The sequence below is a fragment of the Ascaphus truei genome, chromosome 19 (assembly GCF_040206685.1).
Source record: "Ascaphus truei isolate aAscTru1 chromosome 19, aAscTru1.hap1, whole genome shotgun sequence".
NCBI lineage: Eukaryota > Metazoa > Chordata > Amphibia > Anura > Ascaphidae > Ascaphus > Ascaphus truei.
The window spans coordinates 35,523,812-35,540,902 of NC_134501.1; the positions used below are offsets into that span (position 1 = coordinate 35,523,812).

At 45.8% G+C, this 17,091-nt stretch overlaps 2 protein-coding genes across 7 annotated transcripts in view; one reads left to right on the forward strand and one right to left on the reverse strand.

Annotated features, from left to right (window-relative positions):
• Positions 1-1,413: 1,413 nt before the first annotated feature.
• THAP11 (THAP domain containing 11) lies at positions 1,414-4,620 on the reverse strand. The gene has a single exon (XM_075577131.1). The coding sequence runs from the start codon at positions 4,483-4,485 to the stop codon at positions 3,613-3,615; it is 873 nt and encodes a 290-aa protein (XP_075433246.1). The 5' UTR covers positions 4,486-4,620; the 3' UTR covers positions 1,414-3,612.
• CENPT (centromere protein T) overlaps positions 4,040-17,091 on the forward strand; it is a 53,565-nt gene continuing 40,513 nt past the window's right edge. For 3 of the 6 annotated variants that reach the window (XM_075577125.1, XM_075577129.1, XM_075577130.1), the window contains exons 1-9: positions 4,663-4,758; positions 6,383-6,508; positions 7,340-7,481; positions 8,394-8,535; positions 9,068-9,161; positions 9,426-9,568; positions 10,534-10,606; positions 12,175-12,317; positions 14,393-14,791. In XM_075577125.1, coding sequence (XP_075433240.1) covers positions 6,405-6,508; positions 7,340-7,481; positions 8,394-8,535; positions 9,068-9,161; positions 9,426-9,568; positions 10,534-10,606; positions 12,175-12,317; positions 14,393-14,791 — 1,240 coding nt within the window. In that variant the 5' untranslated portion in view covers positions 4,663-4,758; positions 6,383-6,404. Of the gene's footprint in view, positions 4,596-4,662; positions 4,759-4,802; positions 4,937-6,382; positions 6,509-7,339; positions 7,482-8,393; positions 8,536-9,067; positions 9,162-9,425; positions 9,569-10,533; positions 10,607-12,174; positions 12,318-14,392; positions 14,792-17,091 lie in introns of those variants that run through there. The other 3 variants (XM_075577127.1, XM_075577126.1, XM_075577128.1) reach the window with 3 other exon arrangements.

Here is a 17,091-nt window from a genome sequence, read left to right on the forward strand (position 1 = left end):
GGCACCCCGTAACGGGGGCCTGTATCTCGGGAAGTAGGGGGTCCCCGGACCTGAAAATTAATGCGGTTCAACTCCGGAGACCCCCTGCTACATTACTGTAATGCTGAGCATTAAATGAAAACGCCGCGATCGCCTGTTAAAGGTGCGCAGTTAGAGTGACTGATTCAGCCTACTACTGCGCGTCTATTACAGAAAGGAAGAGCCCGGTAGGACTCATTCAGCAGGGACCCCTGCTGAGTTAATCCGATGGGCCATTAGCCTGCCGCAGCAAATTTTGAGAGAATCTCGGGCAAATCTCAAATTCCATTTCGAGAAAGGTTCGAATAACGGCCGCTGCACCTGTACACCACCCCCAAATTTAGACTAAGGGCTAGCTCCAAATAGCAACTGTGCCAAGTATGCAGCACCGGAGGCGGATTTGTTACACTGTCTATGGAGGTGTGCTGTGATCCAAACGTTTGGACACAGGTGGCAGATTTTAGCAAAAACTCCCAATGTATAAAGATCCGTCTGACCAAAGAACATGTGATCTTCAACTACATAGAGATAACTAATGGAGTGGACAGGGAGGCGACAGAGACAAAAGCTTTCAATAGACAGGCAGATTCTGGCAATGGCTGCCAAGAAAACAATACTCCAGCAATGGATACACCACACTCCGCCCTTAATAGATTTATGGAAAGGAAAATTATTTAACTTATTCAATTTAGATTGGGTGGAAGCGACTACTGACAGAGAGAGGAAAGCCAAACACCTTCTTTAAAACTTGGGAAAGATTAATTGACGCACTATCCAAGAAAATTAAACAGCGGGTGCAGGATAACTTCCAGCACACCACTCGGTACGCTTCAAGGATGCTTAGAAGAGATCCAGCAGTTAGAATATAATCAGGGCCTCAGGAAAACAGGGAAAGAGAAACACACATATTGTACAACATACACATAGGCAGGAAATCCTTAAATAACTGTAGCACTCAAAAGGCAAGAGTAGTAACAGAATAGATTCAGGGGCAATATACACAAACTAGAGGCAAAAAGATCCGGACAAGCAAACACGACCCAGAGAGAGTGGAGAACCATATACGTAGGAAAAGGGGACAGGAATATACAACAAAAAAAACAAAGAAGCCCAAAGCTACATCCAATATGACAAAAATACAGTGAAATACCTGTATATCTCTTGAAAAAGGGTCATTTAGTCAAAGTCCTTTGGCCAAAGTATTTTAAGCCTGAAGCCACTTCAAGGCATGACCAAATATTGCAGGTCCTAACACCAACGGATTAAAATTCTTATATAACTCTATAGTTAGAGGAAGAACGATCACATTGGATCTGTCACAACCAGCTGCATGAAAGACCTGCTCACTTGGAAAGTGGGGAGGGGCGAGCTTAAACCCTGGGAGGAGCCACCAACCTCCAAAACGGCTGAGACCAGCTGGACAAAGTTAATAAACACACAGATACCCAGCAAGCCTTTAGGGACAGGAATATACAATGCAAACATATAAAGACTAGGTAACGGAGGGGACAGAGGAGAAGAGAGTTGACAGACTAGGAGTTAAGGTGGCGTGGCAGTGGTAACGTGGTCGCAGAAGTTGTTAATTACGAATTATTCTTTGAGCTTATCTTTCATATAGTACACAAGTTCTCTGAAAGAAATGTATTGCAGATAAAGAAATGTTCAACTGAAACAATGTACTGACCAAAGTTTAATAGTTTAGCTTTATATAAAATAAAAAGGTCGAAAGTCATAAGTCTGTAAATGGAAAATAACCTGTTATGACCAAAGAAAATATTGACCATTTATGATCTGAACAAATGTTGACAATGCAAGACTTTCAATAAAAAACACTAAAAAAAAAAAAAAAAAAGACACGATGTTTTTATGTGATAGATCATATCAAAAAGTAAACATTCGAAATATATTGGTAAACTCTAATTAAACGATTAATAAAAACCACAGTGCATTTGTGGCACTCGAGTTTGTGGTATGTTAGAAAACTGAAATAAATCAAGAATACAGCAGAAATAGGGACCCTATTAGACAAACACCATTATAATATTTATTTTTAAAGTGCTGTCATTTGTTTTATAAATAATTTTTTCATGTGTCACGGGTTCCAACTTTTGAAAACATGGTCACCCTAGAGATAGGGGATGAGGGGCAAGAGAGAAAGGGGGTGGGGGGATAGAGGGGTTAGAAAAGAAATGCTGTGGGGAGGAAGAAAGGGGCGATAGAGATGGGGGAGAGAGGAGATGGGGAGAAGGGAGAGAGATGGGGATGAGGGGGGAGAAAGAAGACGGGAGGAAGAGGGGATGGGGAGAGAGCAGCAGTATGGGGAGAGAGCAGCAGTATGGGTGAGAGGGAGAAAGATGGGGGAGATGGTATATGGGGAGAGGGCGAGAGAAAAAAGTTAATGAGAAGAGAGTGGGGTGGGGAGAGAGATGGTATGGGCAGAGGTGATATTTGGGAGAGGGAGAAAGATGGGGAGAGATGGTATATGGGGAGAGGGTGATACAAAAAGTTGGGCAGAGTGGGATAGGGGGAGAGGGAGAAAGATGGGGAAGAGGGGTGGGGGATGGTATATGACAGAGAGTGTGAAAGAAAGAGGTTATATGTGGGAGAGGGAGGAGGTATGGGGGGGACAGAGGGGCGAGAGAGGGAATGTGGGAGAAAGAGGGGATGGGGAGGAAGGGATATGGGGAGAGAAAAAGGGGATGGAGAGATTAGATATGGGGGTCGCTGCAATCATAGGCTTAGTATGTAAAAATTTAATTTCCTAGCTACCGCCCCGCTGATGATGCCGTGTGGCCCGGGTCTTGCAGTCAGATTTAAAAATTGCCCCCCTCAACATACTTTGAGTTTGATGGACCTGGTCAACATAATGCTTCTTATATAGTGTTACTCTACATCAAAAACTTGTGCACATTTTCATGGGGATTCGGTGAGAAATATGTAAGATATATTGAAACAACGAAAGGGTCCCTTTTTTCCAGAACATGTGTGTATGTACATTTTTAACTATAATAAATACATTTTAAAAATATAAAGTTGGGCCAATTTTAAAGAAACATTTTTATTAAAAAAAAAAAAAAAAAAAAAAATAACACAAAAACTGTTCCTTTCAATGCAGGTGCCATCTTTCTATTCCAACGAACTGTTCTCCCATCACTCATCAGCAGACTTCCTTGCATCCTACAAAATTGTCTCAGTTCAGACTTGCCTCCCAAGGGGTCTAGTAACATTGCGCCACTGTGAAGGTTTTGCTCATCATATACCCTCATCAAGTGGAATTATTATATACATGTTCAGGTTTGAAAATAAAATAGGCAGTTTCCAAATGTTTCCATTTCATATAAAACATGTCCATGTAAGGTCTCCGTGACTTCTCCATAAATGGCAAATGAAGCATCTCCATTAAAGTGTCATTTTTTAGAAGATCAACTTATATCAAACACTCAACCTGGTGTCTTACACAAGAGAAACCCCACAGCTGCCCACCACCATCATCACCAGTGCATGGTCAACAATGTGTTTCAAGCTACTCATCAGCATCTTTGAGGTCCAGCTCTCTCATCCCACAGATGAGCACCAGGCCTTGACCCTCTTATCTCACATGCCATGCTTCTTCTTCGTCTCCGCCCCGCATGGGACCCTGTCTCGCAGGCGGATCACCTCCCTCAGCTTGACCTCGGTGACCCTCAGGTGCCGGATGCTGGACTTCATCTCTTTCATCTTCAGCTCCATCAGGGCGATGATGTCCCGCTGCTCGTTCAGCTTGCGCAGCAGCTCGTCCGACGTGGTGCCCGACGACATGGAGTACGAGTGGTCGGTGGACAGAGGCGACGGGTGGGGGTCGTGGACCGCGTAAGCCTCCTCCCCCACCACTACTACCTGCAGCTGGTGGTGCCCCAACCCCTGCCCACCTGTTTCCAGCTTGACGGTGAGGTTGGCCGGGTTTGGGTCAACCATGGACCCTCCTCCTCCATCCATGGCACCTCCTACCCCCGCTGCCGACCCTTCCACCCCAGCCATAGCTGCCCCCATCCCTGCAGTTGCCCCCAGCAGCACCACCTCAGCCCCCCTGGCCGTCAGCTCCAGCACCTCCTGCTCCTCCTGCCCTGGCAGCCCGGTTACCAGCAGGGTGGTGGCCCCCGGGTGATAAAGAAGCTGCTGCTGCGGCCTCTTCTTGCCCCTCTCCCCGGGGTTCTTGCGGTTCTTCCTCTCGATGACCCCCCGGAGGGGGAAGATGGTGGGCACCTTGATGCTGTAGGACTTCCTGCCGCCGTGGAAGTGGAGGCTGCACACCCGGTGGCCGCTGGTGGGTAGGAATGTGCTGAAGCAGCCGGTGACCCCGGCCCGGGACACGTTCTTCAGCCACAGCCGCCGCAGCTCTTCGTCCTTCGGGAAGGTGTAGAAGTGCAGGCCTTTGTCCCGGTGCGAGTTGCTGTAGCAGCCCGGGACGCAGCAGGTGAAGCCGGGCATGGCTGCCTCTCTCTGCCCGTACGGAGGCGGGTACCGGAGACCTGACAGCTGTGGAAGAGGAGGAGTGGGTCAGCGGGAAACTACATCTCCCGCAATGCAGCCCACTTCCGGTAGGTTCTGCGGGCGGGGAGCAAGAGACTGCAAATACCGGCATGCACCTGTGCTGAGCTTCCTGTGGGGGAGGGTGCTGTGACGCAGCCTCTGTGTTCTCGCGAGGTTCTGCGTGATGTGGTTTTGAAGGGAGAAGGCGGGTTTTTGTTTCGCGGAGAGAAGGTGAGAGGAGGGGGAGATGATAGGGGCATTGGGGGTGTCGGTAAGGGAAGGTGAGAGGCCCGTTGGGGGACGGGAAGGTGAGAGGCTGACAGGAAGGAGGGAGCACAGGCAACACAGTTTTCCTGGCCCTCAGGCGGCACAAGGCTTCCCGCCCCCCTCGGGCAATGGTTAAGTATATGTATGTATATTGACTAACCATGTATTACTATGAACAACACTGCACAGGTAAAGGGGGAGGTGCCCTATATAGGGTCTGTGCAAGGTTTCATCCTGTCCTACCTGAGGAGGTGGACTGAAGGAATTGGCGTTTTCCAGTATGCTAACTAAATGTGATTGTTGTGGCACATATATGTACATCTATACTGCAGAGAGGTGGCACATATATGTACATCTATACTGCAGAGAGGTGGCACATATATGTACATATATACTGCAGAGAGGTGGCACATATATGTACATCTATACTGCAGAGAGGTGGCACATATATGTACATCTATACTGCAGAGAGGTGGCACATATATGTACATCTATACTGCAGAGAGGTGGCACATATATGTACATCTATACTGCAGAGAGGTGGCACATATATGTACATCTATACTGCAGAGAGGTGGCACATATATGTACATCTATACTGCAGAGAGGTGGCACATATATGTACATCTATACTGCAGAGAGGTGGCACATATATGTACATCTATACTGCAGAGAGGTGGCACATATATGTACATCTATACTGCAGAGAGGTGGCACATATATGTACATCTACACTGCAGAGAGGTGGCACATATATGTACATCTACACTGCAGAGAGGTGGCACATATATGTACATCTACACTGCAGAGAGGTGGCACATATATGTACATCTACACTGCAGAGAGGTGGCACATATATGTACATCTACACTGCAGAGAGGTGGCACATATATGTACATCTACACTGCAGAGAGGTGGCACATATATGTACATCTACACTGCAGAGAGGTGGCACATATATGTACATCTTTACTGCAGAGAGGTGGCACTGAGCACAGTGTCAGGGGACCACCTAATCCAGGTGGGTGACCACTCAAACAGGGTCTGGGGGTAAGTGCTCCAGGAAACCTCAACGTTTATCCTTGGTGGTGGCAAGAAATGATTGCAAGGACCGTCCATTCTGAGGCACTTGCTCCTGTTGGGAAGTGAACTTCTCTTGCCCCCTACACAAACACGTTTGAAGTAGCCAGTGGGCCTGGAGTTTGCCCAGCCAAAGAGTAATGGTGGTGGTTGGCATCCAAGCCCAACGGCGATGCCCTAAATCAGGGGTGGCCAACTCCAGTCCTCAAGGGCCACCAACAGGTCAGGTCTTAAGGATATCCTTACTTCAGCACAGGTGGTACAATTGTTGATTGAGCCACCTTTGCTGAAGCTGGATTATCCTTAAAACCTGACCTGTTGGTGGCCCTTGAGGACTGGAGTTGGCTGCCCCTGTGCTGAATGAAATAAAAATGTTTAGAACACTAAGTTCAGGGGGCAGAACAAGATGTCCCCAAGCCTACATGATCTGACAGCAACACATAGCTCTGCGGTTTACAATTCATTTTTTACTGTTATAGATAGACATGGATACATTTTGTTTTTTCAGTGTTTTCTGAAGTGGAGAAAAAATGGCAGATCCTTCTGAGGAAGATTTCACTCCACGAGTGCTGCTCAGGAAGATTCTGTCGTCTGAGCCTTCTCGTTCAGCTGTAAGACACCAACCCAAGCTTAGGTAAGGTTTTTTTTCCCAAGGGCTATCGCTCCTAGGATCAGCGTGTACCAATGGCAGTGACGTGCTTAGCCAGGGTTAATCAAAATCCCACACCAATAACGGACGCTTCACTGTCATTTTTTTGCTAGTTTGGGAACGTTGAATCCTGAGCCTTTTGGAGGAGATTAATTTCCAGTGGCTACTGCCTTTTATGTGATTATATATTTTAATTTCAAATATGTTTTTTTATGTGATATATATTTGAATGCGTTTGCATAAACAAATAGTCCCTCCTTTCCCCTCCTCTTTATTGGCTCCCTTGTAAGGATAGGGAAGCATAAGGGTAGCGGAAACGCTTGGTTAAAATACACTCGATACCCATTCCGAGCCCCAAAGAAATTGAATTTGTTTAATTTCCAAAGGAATAAAATGGACCCAATTGTACCTTTTAAGCATGGTTTCATTTGTTTAAGGAAGCTTATTACATTCTACATTAGGGGTGGGCAACTCCAGTCCTCAAGGGCAACCAACAGGTCAGGTTTTCAGGATATCCCTACTTCAGCACAGGTAGCTCAATCAGTCTCTGCTTCAGCAAAGGTGGCTCAGTCTTTGATTGAGCCACTGATTGGGTCACCTATGCTGAAACAGGGATATTCTGAAAACCTGACTTGTTGGTTGCCCTTGAGGACTGGAGTTGCCCAACCCTGTTCTACATGCTATAAAGATTGATAAACCACACATTGAGTCAAGTTGTGTTATTGCCGTTTCAGAAGGCTTCTAGAGTTTGTATGTGGGATGTTCAGTCCTGTTCTCACAGTATATTGTGTTAATTGCGCTGCTTTGACTTTCTAGAGCTTCCGAACTTGAGCAGCCCAGTACCCGCAACTTGAGAAGTACGCCGAAAAATCTGAACAGTGATATCAGCATTTTATCCCCATCAATGAAGCTGCGCAGTAAGATGAAGCAAAAAGTCCGACATTCTATCGACAGAGCGGTGAGTGAAATAAAGAATTCTTTCACATATACGTTGTCCTGGGAGGATACACATTGTATGTAATCCCTCTTTGGTATTACTAGAGCTTTAAGGGGTTAACTGAGTAGGCCCACACTGAGTAACGCCCCTTCCCTATCACATGGTGCTGGGGTGACTCAGCAGAAGTAAAGCCCTGCCCACTTCTGCCTGGAGACATTGATGTCACGGTTGGATATATAGAGTGAGGGGGAAGCTTCTGGAATTCTGATCCCAGAGGAGTTGAAGTAGTGGGATCTCACTGAGTAGTGTATATATGTTCATACGTATAGTATGGGGTAATGATAGCCCTTTTATTGTCTTGTAGTTAGGGACAGTACCCTGTTGGCGTTCCCAGGAATGGCTACTATAAAATTTCCCCGATAAGCAGCCTGTGCCCAAAGGGAACTCAACAGGCCGTAGCCCAGAGACCTAGTTGGACCAGCCCCATGGGACCCTATACCCTATAAGTATGTATAAAGCCTCAGCACCTTCCTCGCTGGTCGGGATAGGGGCAGCTAGAGAAGAAAGGCTCAGACAGCACAAGGGGGGATGCAGTTATGACCATACCAAGATATCACAGTGTATATGGGTGTAATAATAAAGCTGTTATTGAATTCATAAAGTTCCTGGTGCCCATCTATGTTCTATCGTCGCACAACCGCATGAATCCAACACCCTGACAAGATAACCAACCCTGAGTGAGCCAAGATAAGAAACAAACTAGGAGCCGAGTGCGCTACATGTAAATATACGCAGGGCCAGAATACAGTATGTACCAGCCAAGCAAAATACATTCCCCAAACCCACAGTGTTTTAGAGAAATACATTTTTATCTTGGTGTTTCTATACTATCTTGGAGAACGCGTTGGTAAAGCCATGTCTCTCGCCTCCTAGACTTCAGTAGGTCCAACACGGAAAAGTGTTTCCCGAATCGATTCAGCAGTCAAACAGAAGACACGCCAGGGAAAGTTTCTCAATGTGGAAGATTTAGACGAGATCACACCAAGGACACTCTTAAAAAGAATCATTCAAAATGGTAAGATCTTTATTGGAATATAAAAAAGTGCTTTGTAGGTTTGAAGTCCAGGATCCAGTGAAAGACCTGTATTTGCAGTTGATACAGTACGTCCTCGGCTGCTGGCTCTGTCCGTGTCCCTCCAGCATGTCGTCGGAAGCAGACCTGTTATACTACAAACATAACTATGCAGCATCCATAAGATATCAGCATCTTGAACTATCTAAATATATGCCCCAGGATATCTGGATTTAAAGTTTACTATTTTACCTTAAACGCTGAAGATAACTAATACATTTTTTACATATCTACTAGTCAGAACAACATTTTTTTTACCTCTAATACAGGGGTGATCAACTCCAATCTTCAAGCCACCTCCCCAACAGCTCAGGTTTTCAGGATATCCCTGCTTCAGCACAGGTGGCTCAATCAGAGGCTCAGTCGAAAACTGAGCCACTGTGCTGCACCTGGGATATTGTGAAAACCTAACCTGTTGCGGCGGGTGGGGGGGGCGGGTCGCACCCCTGCTCTAATATACTGTTTATTTTTCCAGAACCCGAGGTCTCAACAATAGTTTCTCAGAGGTCAGCGGAAGTGATTTCTGAGGAGAGAGAGGAAGGACGTCGTTCAGACGCTACCCGGAGTAGGTGAGCTGCTTCACACTTTGTACTTAATGTAACTTGGAATAACTTTGTCCTCATTTGTAAGATTTTTCTGCCGAATTAAAGCAGCAGAACATGTAGCAAAACAGAGTATATGGTGCAAACTGGATGCTGATAGTATTGGTGAGTGGTTATAACCCATGCAAAAATGGAAATCAAGAGTTAGAATGGTCTCATACAGCACAATCCTCTGTTGGTGGCCCTTGAGGAGTGGACTTGGCCTTACTTTTGTCTGTCTTGACTTTGTAGTGCGGGTAACATGGAGATAAGTCTGCCGGAGTTTCAAGAAGACGATGCCCGCGCGCCGGTGTTTGGTACCACGCGGAAGAAGAAGCGGTTTAGCATTACCCAGTTTCAGAGAGGAGTAGAGGAAAGGTTGCCCCAGACTCAAGGTGAGATCCTTTTCGTGTCAGAGCAGGACTTGGGCGCAACTCGACTCCCGCGGTTCTGGTAGACTTCTAAGGCTGTAGCCACGTTGGCGCCGTCGGTGCTCATGCTTGGAGAGTGTTGACGTCACCAGCTATCCAAGCATGAGCGACGGGTGTCCTTTCTATTTCGCGCACGGGAGGGGCTTTGCAGGCAAACTGAGCGCGGTTCAGAGTCAGTTATTTTTTTGTTTTTATGTATACCTCACTATCTCTTCCCCCCCCCCCTCTCTCCCCTGGTTTGTGGGACTAGAGGATTTGATCAGTGGAAATTCAGAGAGATAATCGATGTGAGGAATATCCTCTTACATGCGATCAGGGACGGGATGTCTCGGTTGATGCTGTTTATGTATTTTGATGTTGGTTGTACCTTGAAGTTTTCCAGACTACAGTTGTTATTTTATTAATGAAATGTAATGCTTCAGGCGACCTAATCACATTCTCCCTTCCTTGTTCATCTTTCCTTTTGATGTTCCCTACTCCTTTTTTGTACTCCTCCCCACTCATTTCAGTATCTTAATACCATATCTGTTAGAGGTGTCTGTGTGTCCCCAGCATCCCTTATCTGAAAAGATTAAGACCTTTATAGTCTGCATGGAAAACCGCTGTGTGCTGCCTGGCGAAAGTGAGAATGAACAGCAGGAGTTGCTATGTGGACACTACTGCAGGCTTTGGGCCTTTTAAATAAAATAAAAATCCTGCTAGGGAAAAAAACTTTTTTAGGTTGGTAATCTGCTTTAAAGGGTGTCACATTGCTATTTCTGAAATGTTATATTGGGGGGAGGAGGGGGCTGCATAGTTAATGATTTGCAACCTGGTTGAAGACTTTAACTTTATTTCTGTACCCCTTTTACTTGTTAACTTCCACAAAAATACTTCATAAACTAGAATGCTTGTGTGATGTGTTAAAGTATTCATGTGTTTTGTTACAGAGAGCAGCATGAGCAAGTTGACCGAGCAAAGTGGAAATATGTCCACGTCGGCAAGTCTGTCTGTCCTAACCAGGTGATTAAAACATTGTAGTGTGTGCTGTTGCATGAGACCCTATCCACTGTTACAGGGTATAACAACGTGCTTTCTGGAAGCGTAACAAGACATTGCAAGACGGTGCATCAAATTCAGCGCCTCCGGGTGTCACGGTTTAAACTTTCATTACTTGGAGTGCTACCAACAGGCCATGTTTTAGGGCAGGGTGCTGAACTTCAGTCCTCAAGTCCCCCCCCCCCCCCCCCCCCCCCAAACAGGTCAGGTTTTCAGGATATCCCTGCTTCAGCACAGGTGGCTCAATCAGAGGCTCAGTCTTGATCTGAGCGCCGCCACTACAGGACCCATAGTGGTCAAACTGCCTTACTCTCTCCTGGGAGCATGTGAGTTGTTTGGAGCTCACTGCTCATCATATTTTTAACTATAAAATTGATCTGCCCCATGCACATCTCTCTGCTCTTTCATACCATTGGGAAGTCAAGCCTAATTCTACCACCACCTCCAGCTTTTGATCAGATCTATCTGAGACGTGCTTGATTAGACCTACCCCATGTGAGTAGGCATTTGGAAGTCTGACATATTTGGAATCTTTGTTTTTAGCATGTCTGCACTATAGTATGCTTTGTATGCTTTTTTTTTTCACATACCGCGGAGTCCCTTGCGCTAAGGAAGCCCTGTGTTCTCTATGTAGCGCCCAACAAATTGTGTCCTGCAACTTCTGTATATTTTCCCAGTTCTGAGGCAGCTATCACTCCTCAGTGTATGTTACTAATGTAACTATTTCCTTTGGCTTCTCCGCCTGTTGCCTTGGCAATTCCCCTTTGCTTAATTGTTAGTTGGGCTGCCCCCTCCTCCCCCTGCTAGTTGGCACAAACCTGACTTTATTTCCTGCTTGTCCAGACAAGTATGCTTCCTTTTTGGAATCGGCAGACTTGTGAGTAACATCCCTTTCACTGTTATCCAAGAACAAGGCAATCATTTTCTACCTTCCTCTCTCAAATGCTACCTGCAAGTTGTTTTATGTTTCTGTTAACCCCCCTCCAATAAAGTAAAAAAAAATAGAAGGACTCTGTGTGCATTTAAAGGGGACCAGTTTTATACAGATGAAAAAAGTGCCTGGGCGCTCTCTTAATGGTGTGTCAAACTTCAAGTAGAAAGTAACAAAAGTATACTACCTTAGAGAGGGGTTAACACTTCCCCTTATGATTGGAGTTTACTACTGGGGCTCAACCCAACCTGGATCTATCCGGGATCCTTAACATACACAAAACGAATTGGGGAGCACAGACTCCCTAATTCTTTTTGTGTTTAAACTGCCTGATCCTACTCATTACCTACAATGGACCTAGGTCAGAACAAATTGGCTTGAGCACCTTTGCTAAAATATTACTTTATATAAAGTGTGTATTCTGCACTGTACATTAAAGCACTTAATGACAAAGTTATTACTTCCAATTGTGGGACGGAACGGGGTACACTGCGTCCCCTGCCCTACCTCTTTGTGGGAAATTACTTACTGCCAGCCCCCTTGCATTAACGTCCATAAGGGAGACTGCAATAAATGCCAGTGTTTTTATTTGTATATTTAGGTCTCTACAAATCAATTTAGACACACCTGATGTGCCAGAGTCTATAGAGAAGCGTGGGTTAGTCCGCAGACCACAGAAACGGCGCTTAATCTGCTTACAAGATTTTGAAGAAGGCGTGGAGAAGAACTACCAACAGTTAAAAGGTTTTTGTTTTTGCTTTGTTTCAGCTGTTCCAGTTATTGGATATTGAGATGTGTACGGGCTCTAAAGACAATACATACCATAGGATATTTTCTACTATCATTTGGTGTCGGCCAAAAACATTCCCATCTCTTTTATAGCCATCGGCAGAGAGATTTGCAAAAGTTTCCTGTGAGCATAAACTGAGTATATTGGCTATAGGGCTTTTCCAAGTATTGGCCCGTAAATCTAGACAGGATTCCTGGGTAATGGGACTGATTGAGCAGTAGTGAGTCCATATTTTTGGCAATAACCACAGAGCAGGAGTGGCCAACTCCCAGGCCTCAAGGGCCACCAACAGACAGGTATTGGGAATATCCCTACTTCAGTCTATGACTGTACCACCTGTGCTGAAACTGAGATCCTTAAACCTGACCTGTTAGTGGCCCTTGAGGACTGACATTGACCACTCCTGTTTTAGGAGTACAGACACAAGAGACCCAACTAATCCAGCCACGGAGACCAAACCTTACCACATTTAATTGGCGTAGGGTGAAGATCTGCTGTGTTTCTCCGTGGCCAGGACACTTCCGATTCTGGGGTGAATTTAGGAATCGCCACCTGACCTGTCCTGTTGGCAGTCCCTTGCTATAGCACAACAAGCTTTTTCGAGGAAGTTAGATATGTATTTGCTAGGATGTGCGTGAACGTCCGGTATTTGTCTACCCAATAAAAATGACCAACTGTAGGAATATGAAAACCAAGAATTCTTACAATAGGTAATGGACTTAAAAAGTAGCCCTGGATTAAAGAGGAGTGCTCTTCTGAAGGGTTATTATACACTGGCAGATTTCAATGAAATTATTTCCAGTGGTTAGTTCTTGAACAATTTTTCATACAAGAATGAAATCGGACCAGCACCAGGGGATGTGTAATACAAATATTGACTAAAGAAGCGAGTTAAAAAAAATAAATAAATAAAATCAATTTGATGCCATGATTACACAAACCTAGAAAAACCTGTAGATTTGACGATTGTATTTGGGGGGGGGGGGTGGGTGGAGGAGATCTAAAGCATTTTACAATAAAATAAAGGAGAAATGGCTGTATTCGGTTGCAAACGTGCAAAGTATCTTCAGTTCTTCAGTATCAGCTGATATATCAATTGTTTACAATAGAAATGGTAGTTTATCAGTATTTTTAAATAATTGTTTATCCATTTTTGTTTTTTTAAATGAAGATGCCTATCACTTATTTACGCTAATAAACATTAATGTGTAACTGTACGAATCAATTAAGTGATGCTGCCCATTTGAATACTATTGGCATGAGGTCTTTCTAAGGCCTCGGTCCCGCTGCGCTCGTTGGCGCGGGCGGCCACACGCGAGTTTCCCACCAGCAGGGGAATCCTGCGGAGCCGGTCCCGGTCCCCCCTGGCGGCACAGCGCACTACACGCTGTGGCGCGTCAGCCGCTATGGGACACAAGAAAATGGTGATCCCTAGCGTTGACGCGTCACGTGGTGTGGCTGTGAGCCAATGGGGAGGGGAGGCTTCGGGAGGAGGGGAGGCTTCGGGGAGTGGGGAGGAGTGTGGAGTGAATGCATGCTTGTCTGTGTGTTTATGTGTGTGCCTGAGTGCGTGAGTGCCTGCCTCTGTCTGTGTGTGTGTGTGTGTGTATATGAGTGCGTGAGTGCCTGCCTGTGTGTGTGTGTGTGTGTGTGTGTGTGTGTGTGTGTGTATGAGTGCGTGAGTGCCTGCCTCTGTCTGTGTGTGTGTGCCTGTGTGTGTGTGTGTTTATGAGTGCCTGTGTGTGTGTGTGTGTGTGTGTGTGTTGCTTACCATCAGCAGCTCCAGCCCGAGTCCGTGGAGGGAGGGGGGGGGAAGAGTAGCGGGTCCCTCCGCTCAAGCCACGCCCCCCCTCCCTGTCAAACCTCCCACTCCCGCCCACCTCCCGCTCCGGCTCCCACATATCGCGGTCTGTGAATGTCAGCGCACCGCCTGTCTGCAGTGCGGGCGCGCTGACTCTGGGAGCGGGGCCTTAGCCTTAGACTCTTCATCCTTTGTCATGAACATTGACATGTCTTTTGTTTCAAACAGGCTCCCAGGACTGCTTTATAGAAGACGGGTCTGGACCTCAGTTTGACACCTCACCAAATGAGACAGCGCAGATGAATACAGAGTTGTATGCCCAGTCTGCACCCAAGGAGAAGTCTGGCAGACAGCAGGAGGAAATAAGGGAAGATCCTGGGCCATATACAGATGGGGGTGAAGAAGATGGCGATGAACTAGTGGCGATGCGTTCCACAATTAAATACAGTTCGGGGTTTAATGCAAAAGATGGTGGTTCCTCCATCGAAAACATTGAGCATGTGACTAAAATGGCAACATCCATCAAAAAAGGGCAAGAAACGCAGTATTCATTTGCGCTAGCTGGGTCTTCCCAAGAGGACCGAAGAGGAAGGAGCTTACCCCTAACACACGGGCTTGTGGACAGTGGTGAGTTGCACTTCTTCTTCTTTTTTTTTTTTTTTTTTTTGTGTGTTTTATTAAAACGTAGACTCAGAAATGGTGCTGCTTGTTCCTAATGTGAGAAGGTTCACAGCTAATTAAAGGCAAAGCACTGTAGCGATTACGGTGTGTTCACATCCAGCCTGGTTCATCCCTACTACATATATCAATGTAAAGGGAGTTGCTGTGACATATTCATTTGGTGTTAATTTAGGTTTAATCAACATTCTTCATTTTAAAATATCCTTTTTTATAAACTTCCAGTGAAACCTCCCGTTTTCTGCCACATCGCTTTGGCTGGATGCAATTTTATGAACGTAATGAAGGACGTCTAGTCCCAGCCCTGAACACATAAAGGAGCAAATGCTCCCCAAAAACCCGCCGGCGCCTCGTAACCAAACACTGGGTCCCCTGAGCTGAAATTAACCACCGTTCAGCTCCGGAGACCCCTTGCTTCAATCCTATAACCCTACAAAATATAAAGCGGGATGGCTGCATTAACTCTTGTAAATACAAAGTTAATTTCAACTGGATAGAGATCCCCATTTCACATGAATGTCATTTCATGTTGGATAACATTTCCACATCGACCTTAATTTGGTTATAAATGCCAGGTATGTTCACCCTTTTATAAATATAAATTTTTGTTAAAAAAAAAAAAAAACACTTCTGAGTTATGCCTTCTGTTTTCATTGGCTTTTATGACTGGAGAATATGAATTCTTTTATGCGCCCTTCCTTATTGAGCGATACTTAATACTGTATCACTTTACAGTTGCCCACTGACATCTTATTTTGGACGAGATCGCAATTGCAACCTTTATACGAGCGGTGGGCAACTCCAGTCCTCAAGGGCCACAAACAGGTCAGGATATCCCTGCTCCAGCACAGGTGGCTGATTGAGCCAACTGTGCTGAAGTGGGGATATCTTTAACCTGACCTATTGGTGGCCCTTGAGGACTTGCATTACCAACCCCGCTACACTCACACACTCGCACACCCACACATTATTGAAGTGGTTACTCAGTGCTCAGCGTTTTTCTTAGTCACGTAGCCTTTGATTTATTTGTTTTATTTATAAAGTGTTACCAGGAAGTAATACATTGAGTTACCTCTCGTTTTCATTATGTCCTGGGCACAGTAATTATTTTTTTAACTCAGATTTTTATATAAGTGTATAAGTGTCTTCCACAGAGGTAACATCGATAACTCATACCACTTGCATTGAGCAAAGTACAAATCAAGAAACAAAAAAGAAAGGGGAGGGGGGAAGGAGAATCCGTCTGTCCTCCTCTCGGTCCTTTCCTTGTTCCTAAATTGGATGATTTTCAGATTCCGGGACTCTGGTCCGATCCCTCCGTGTGGTCCATATTTCTGTTTCTCACGCTAAGGCTGAGTCCAGGGTCAGCGCTGACTCTTGTCAGTGAGCCCCTGCAGCCGCAAAGAGAGCGGCTTTAGCAGGGGCGTGTTGAGGCGTAGCTGTTAAAATATTTATTAGTTTAAGTGCAGGGCCGGTCACGTGAGCGGTTCGTCCAATGAGGGCGAACCAGCTCCATGACGTCACTGGCACGACCCCGGACGGCGCGGGAACTAAGGCCAGGGAAACCACCCGCTTTCCCTCAGCGCGCCTCTGCACGGCTCCAGTCACCATGGACTCGGCCACAATCTTAATCTTGTTTCACCCTTCTGTTCCCCTTGTGTCAGTGGAGAACGTGCTTCTAATACTATCATAGCAAAATGGAAGTACCATTCACTCCTGAGATGTCCGTTTGTGCTAGCCACTTGATCCAGACTTTTAGAAATTTAGCGCCAGTATCATTAACCAAACTCGTTCATTTTTCCATCTGGCATGCGAACCAAATCCTGTTTCTGATTGAGGTAATAGCTGGGATTTCAGTCTGTTTCCACAATGCTGCGATCTCGCACCTCGTTGCTGTTGCGAAATGCGCTACTAATTTGTTTTGTTCTGGTGAGCCCCTCAACTGGTCTGCCCAAAAGGAACAGCCAGGGGTCCAGTGGGATAGTGAGGTCCAAGATCCTCTGTAGCCAATCTCTGATTTGCTCCCATAGGGACAGCACCCGAGGGCAAGACCACAGCATATGCAAGAGATCCGCTTCCCCTCCACATTGCTTTGGACACAATGGGGAGTGACCTGATATAAATTTAGATAATTTCATCTTAGTAAGGTACCACCTCCATTAATACTTTGTACACGTTCTCCCTTAACGTCGTGCATATAGAACTTTTAGCCATGGCCATGAATATCTCCTCTAAGGTTTCCCCTAGAT

Excerpts from the sequence above, each read along its gene's own strand:
- THAP11 (XM_075577131.1), bottom strand. The coding sequence starts at position 4,485 with ATGCCCGGCTTCACCTGCTGCGTCCCGGGCTGCTACAGCAACTCGCAC.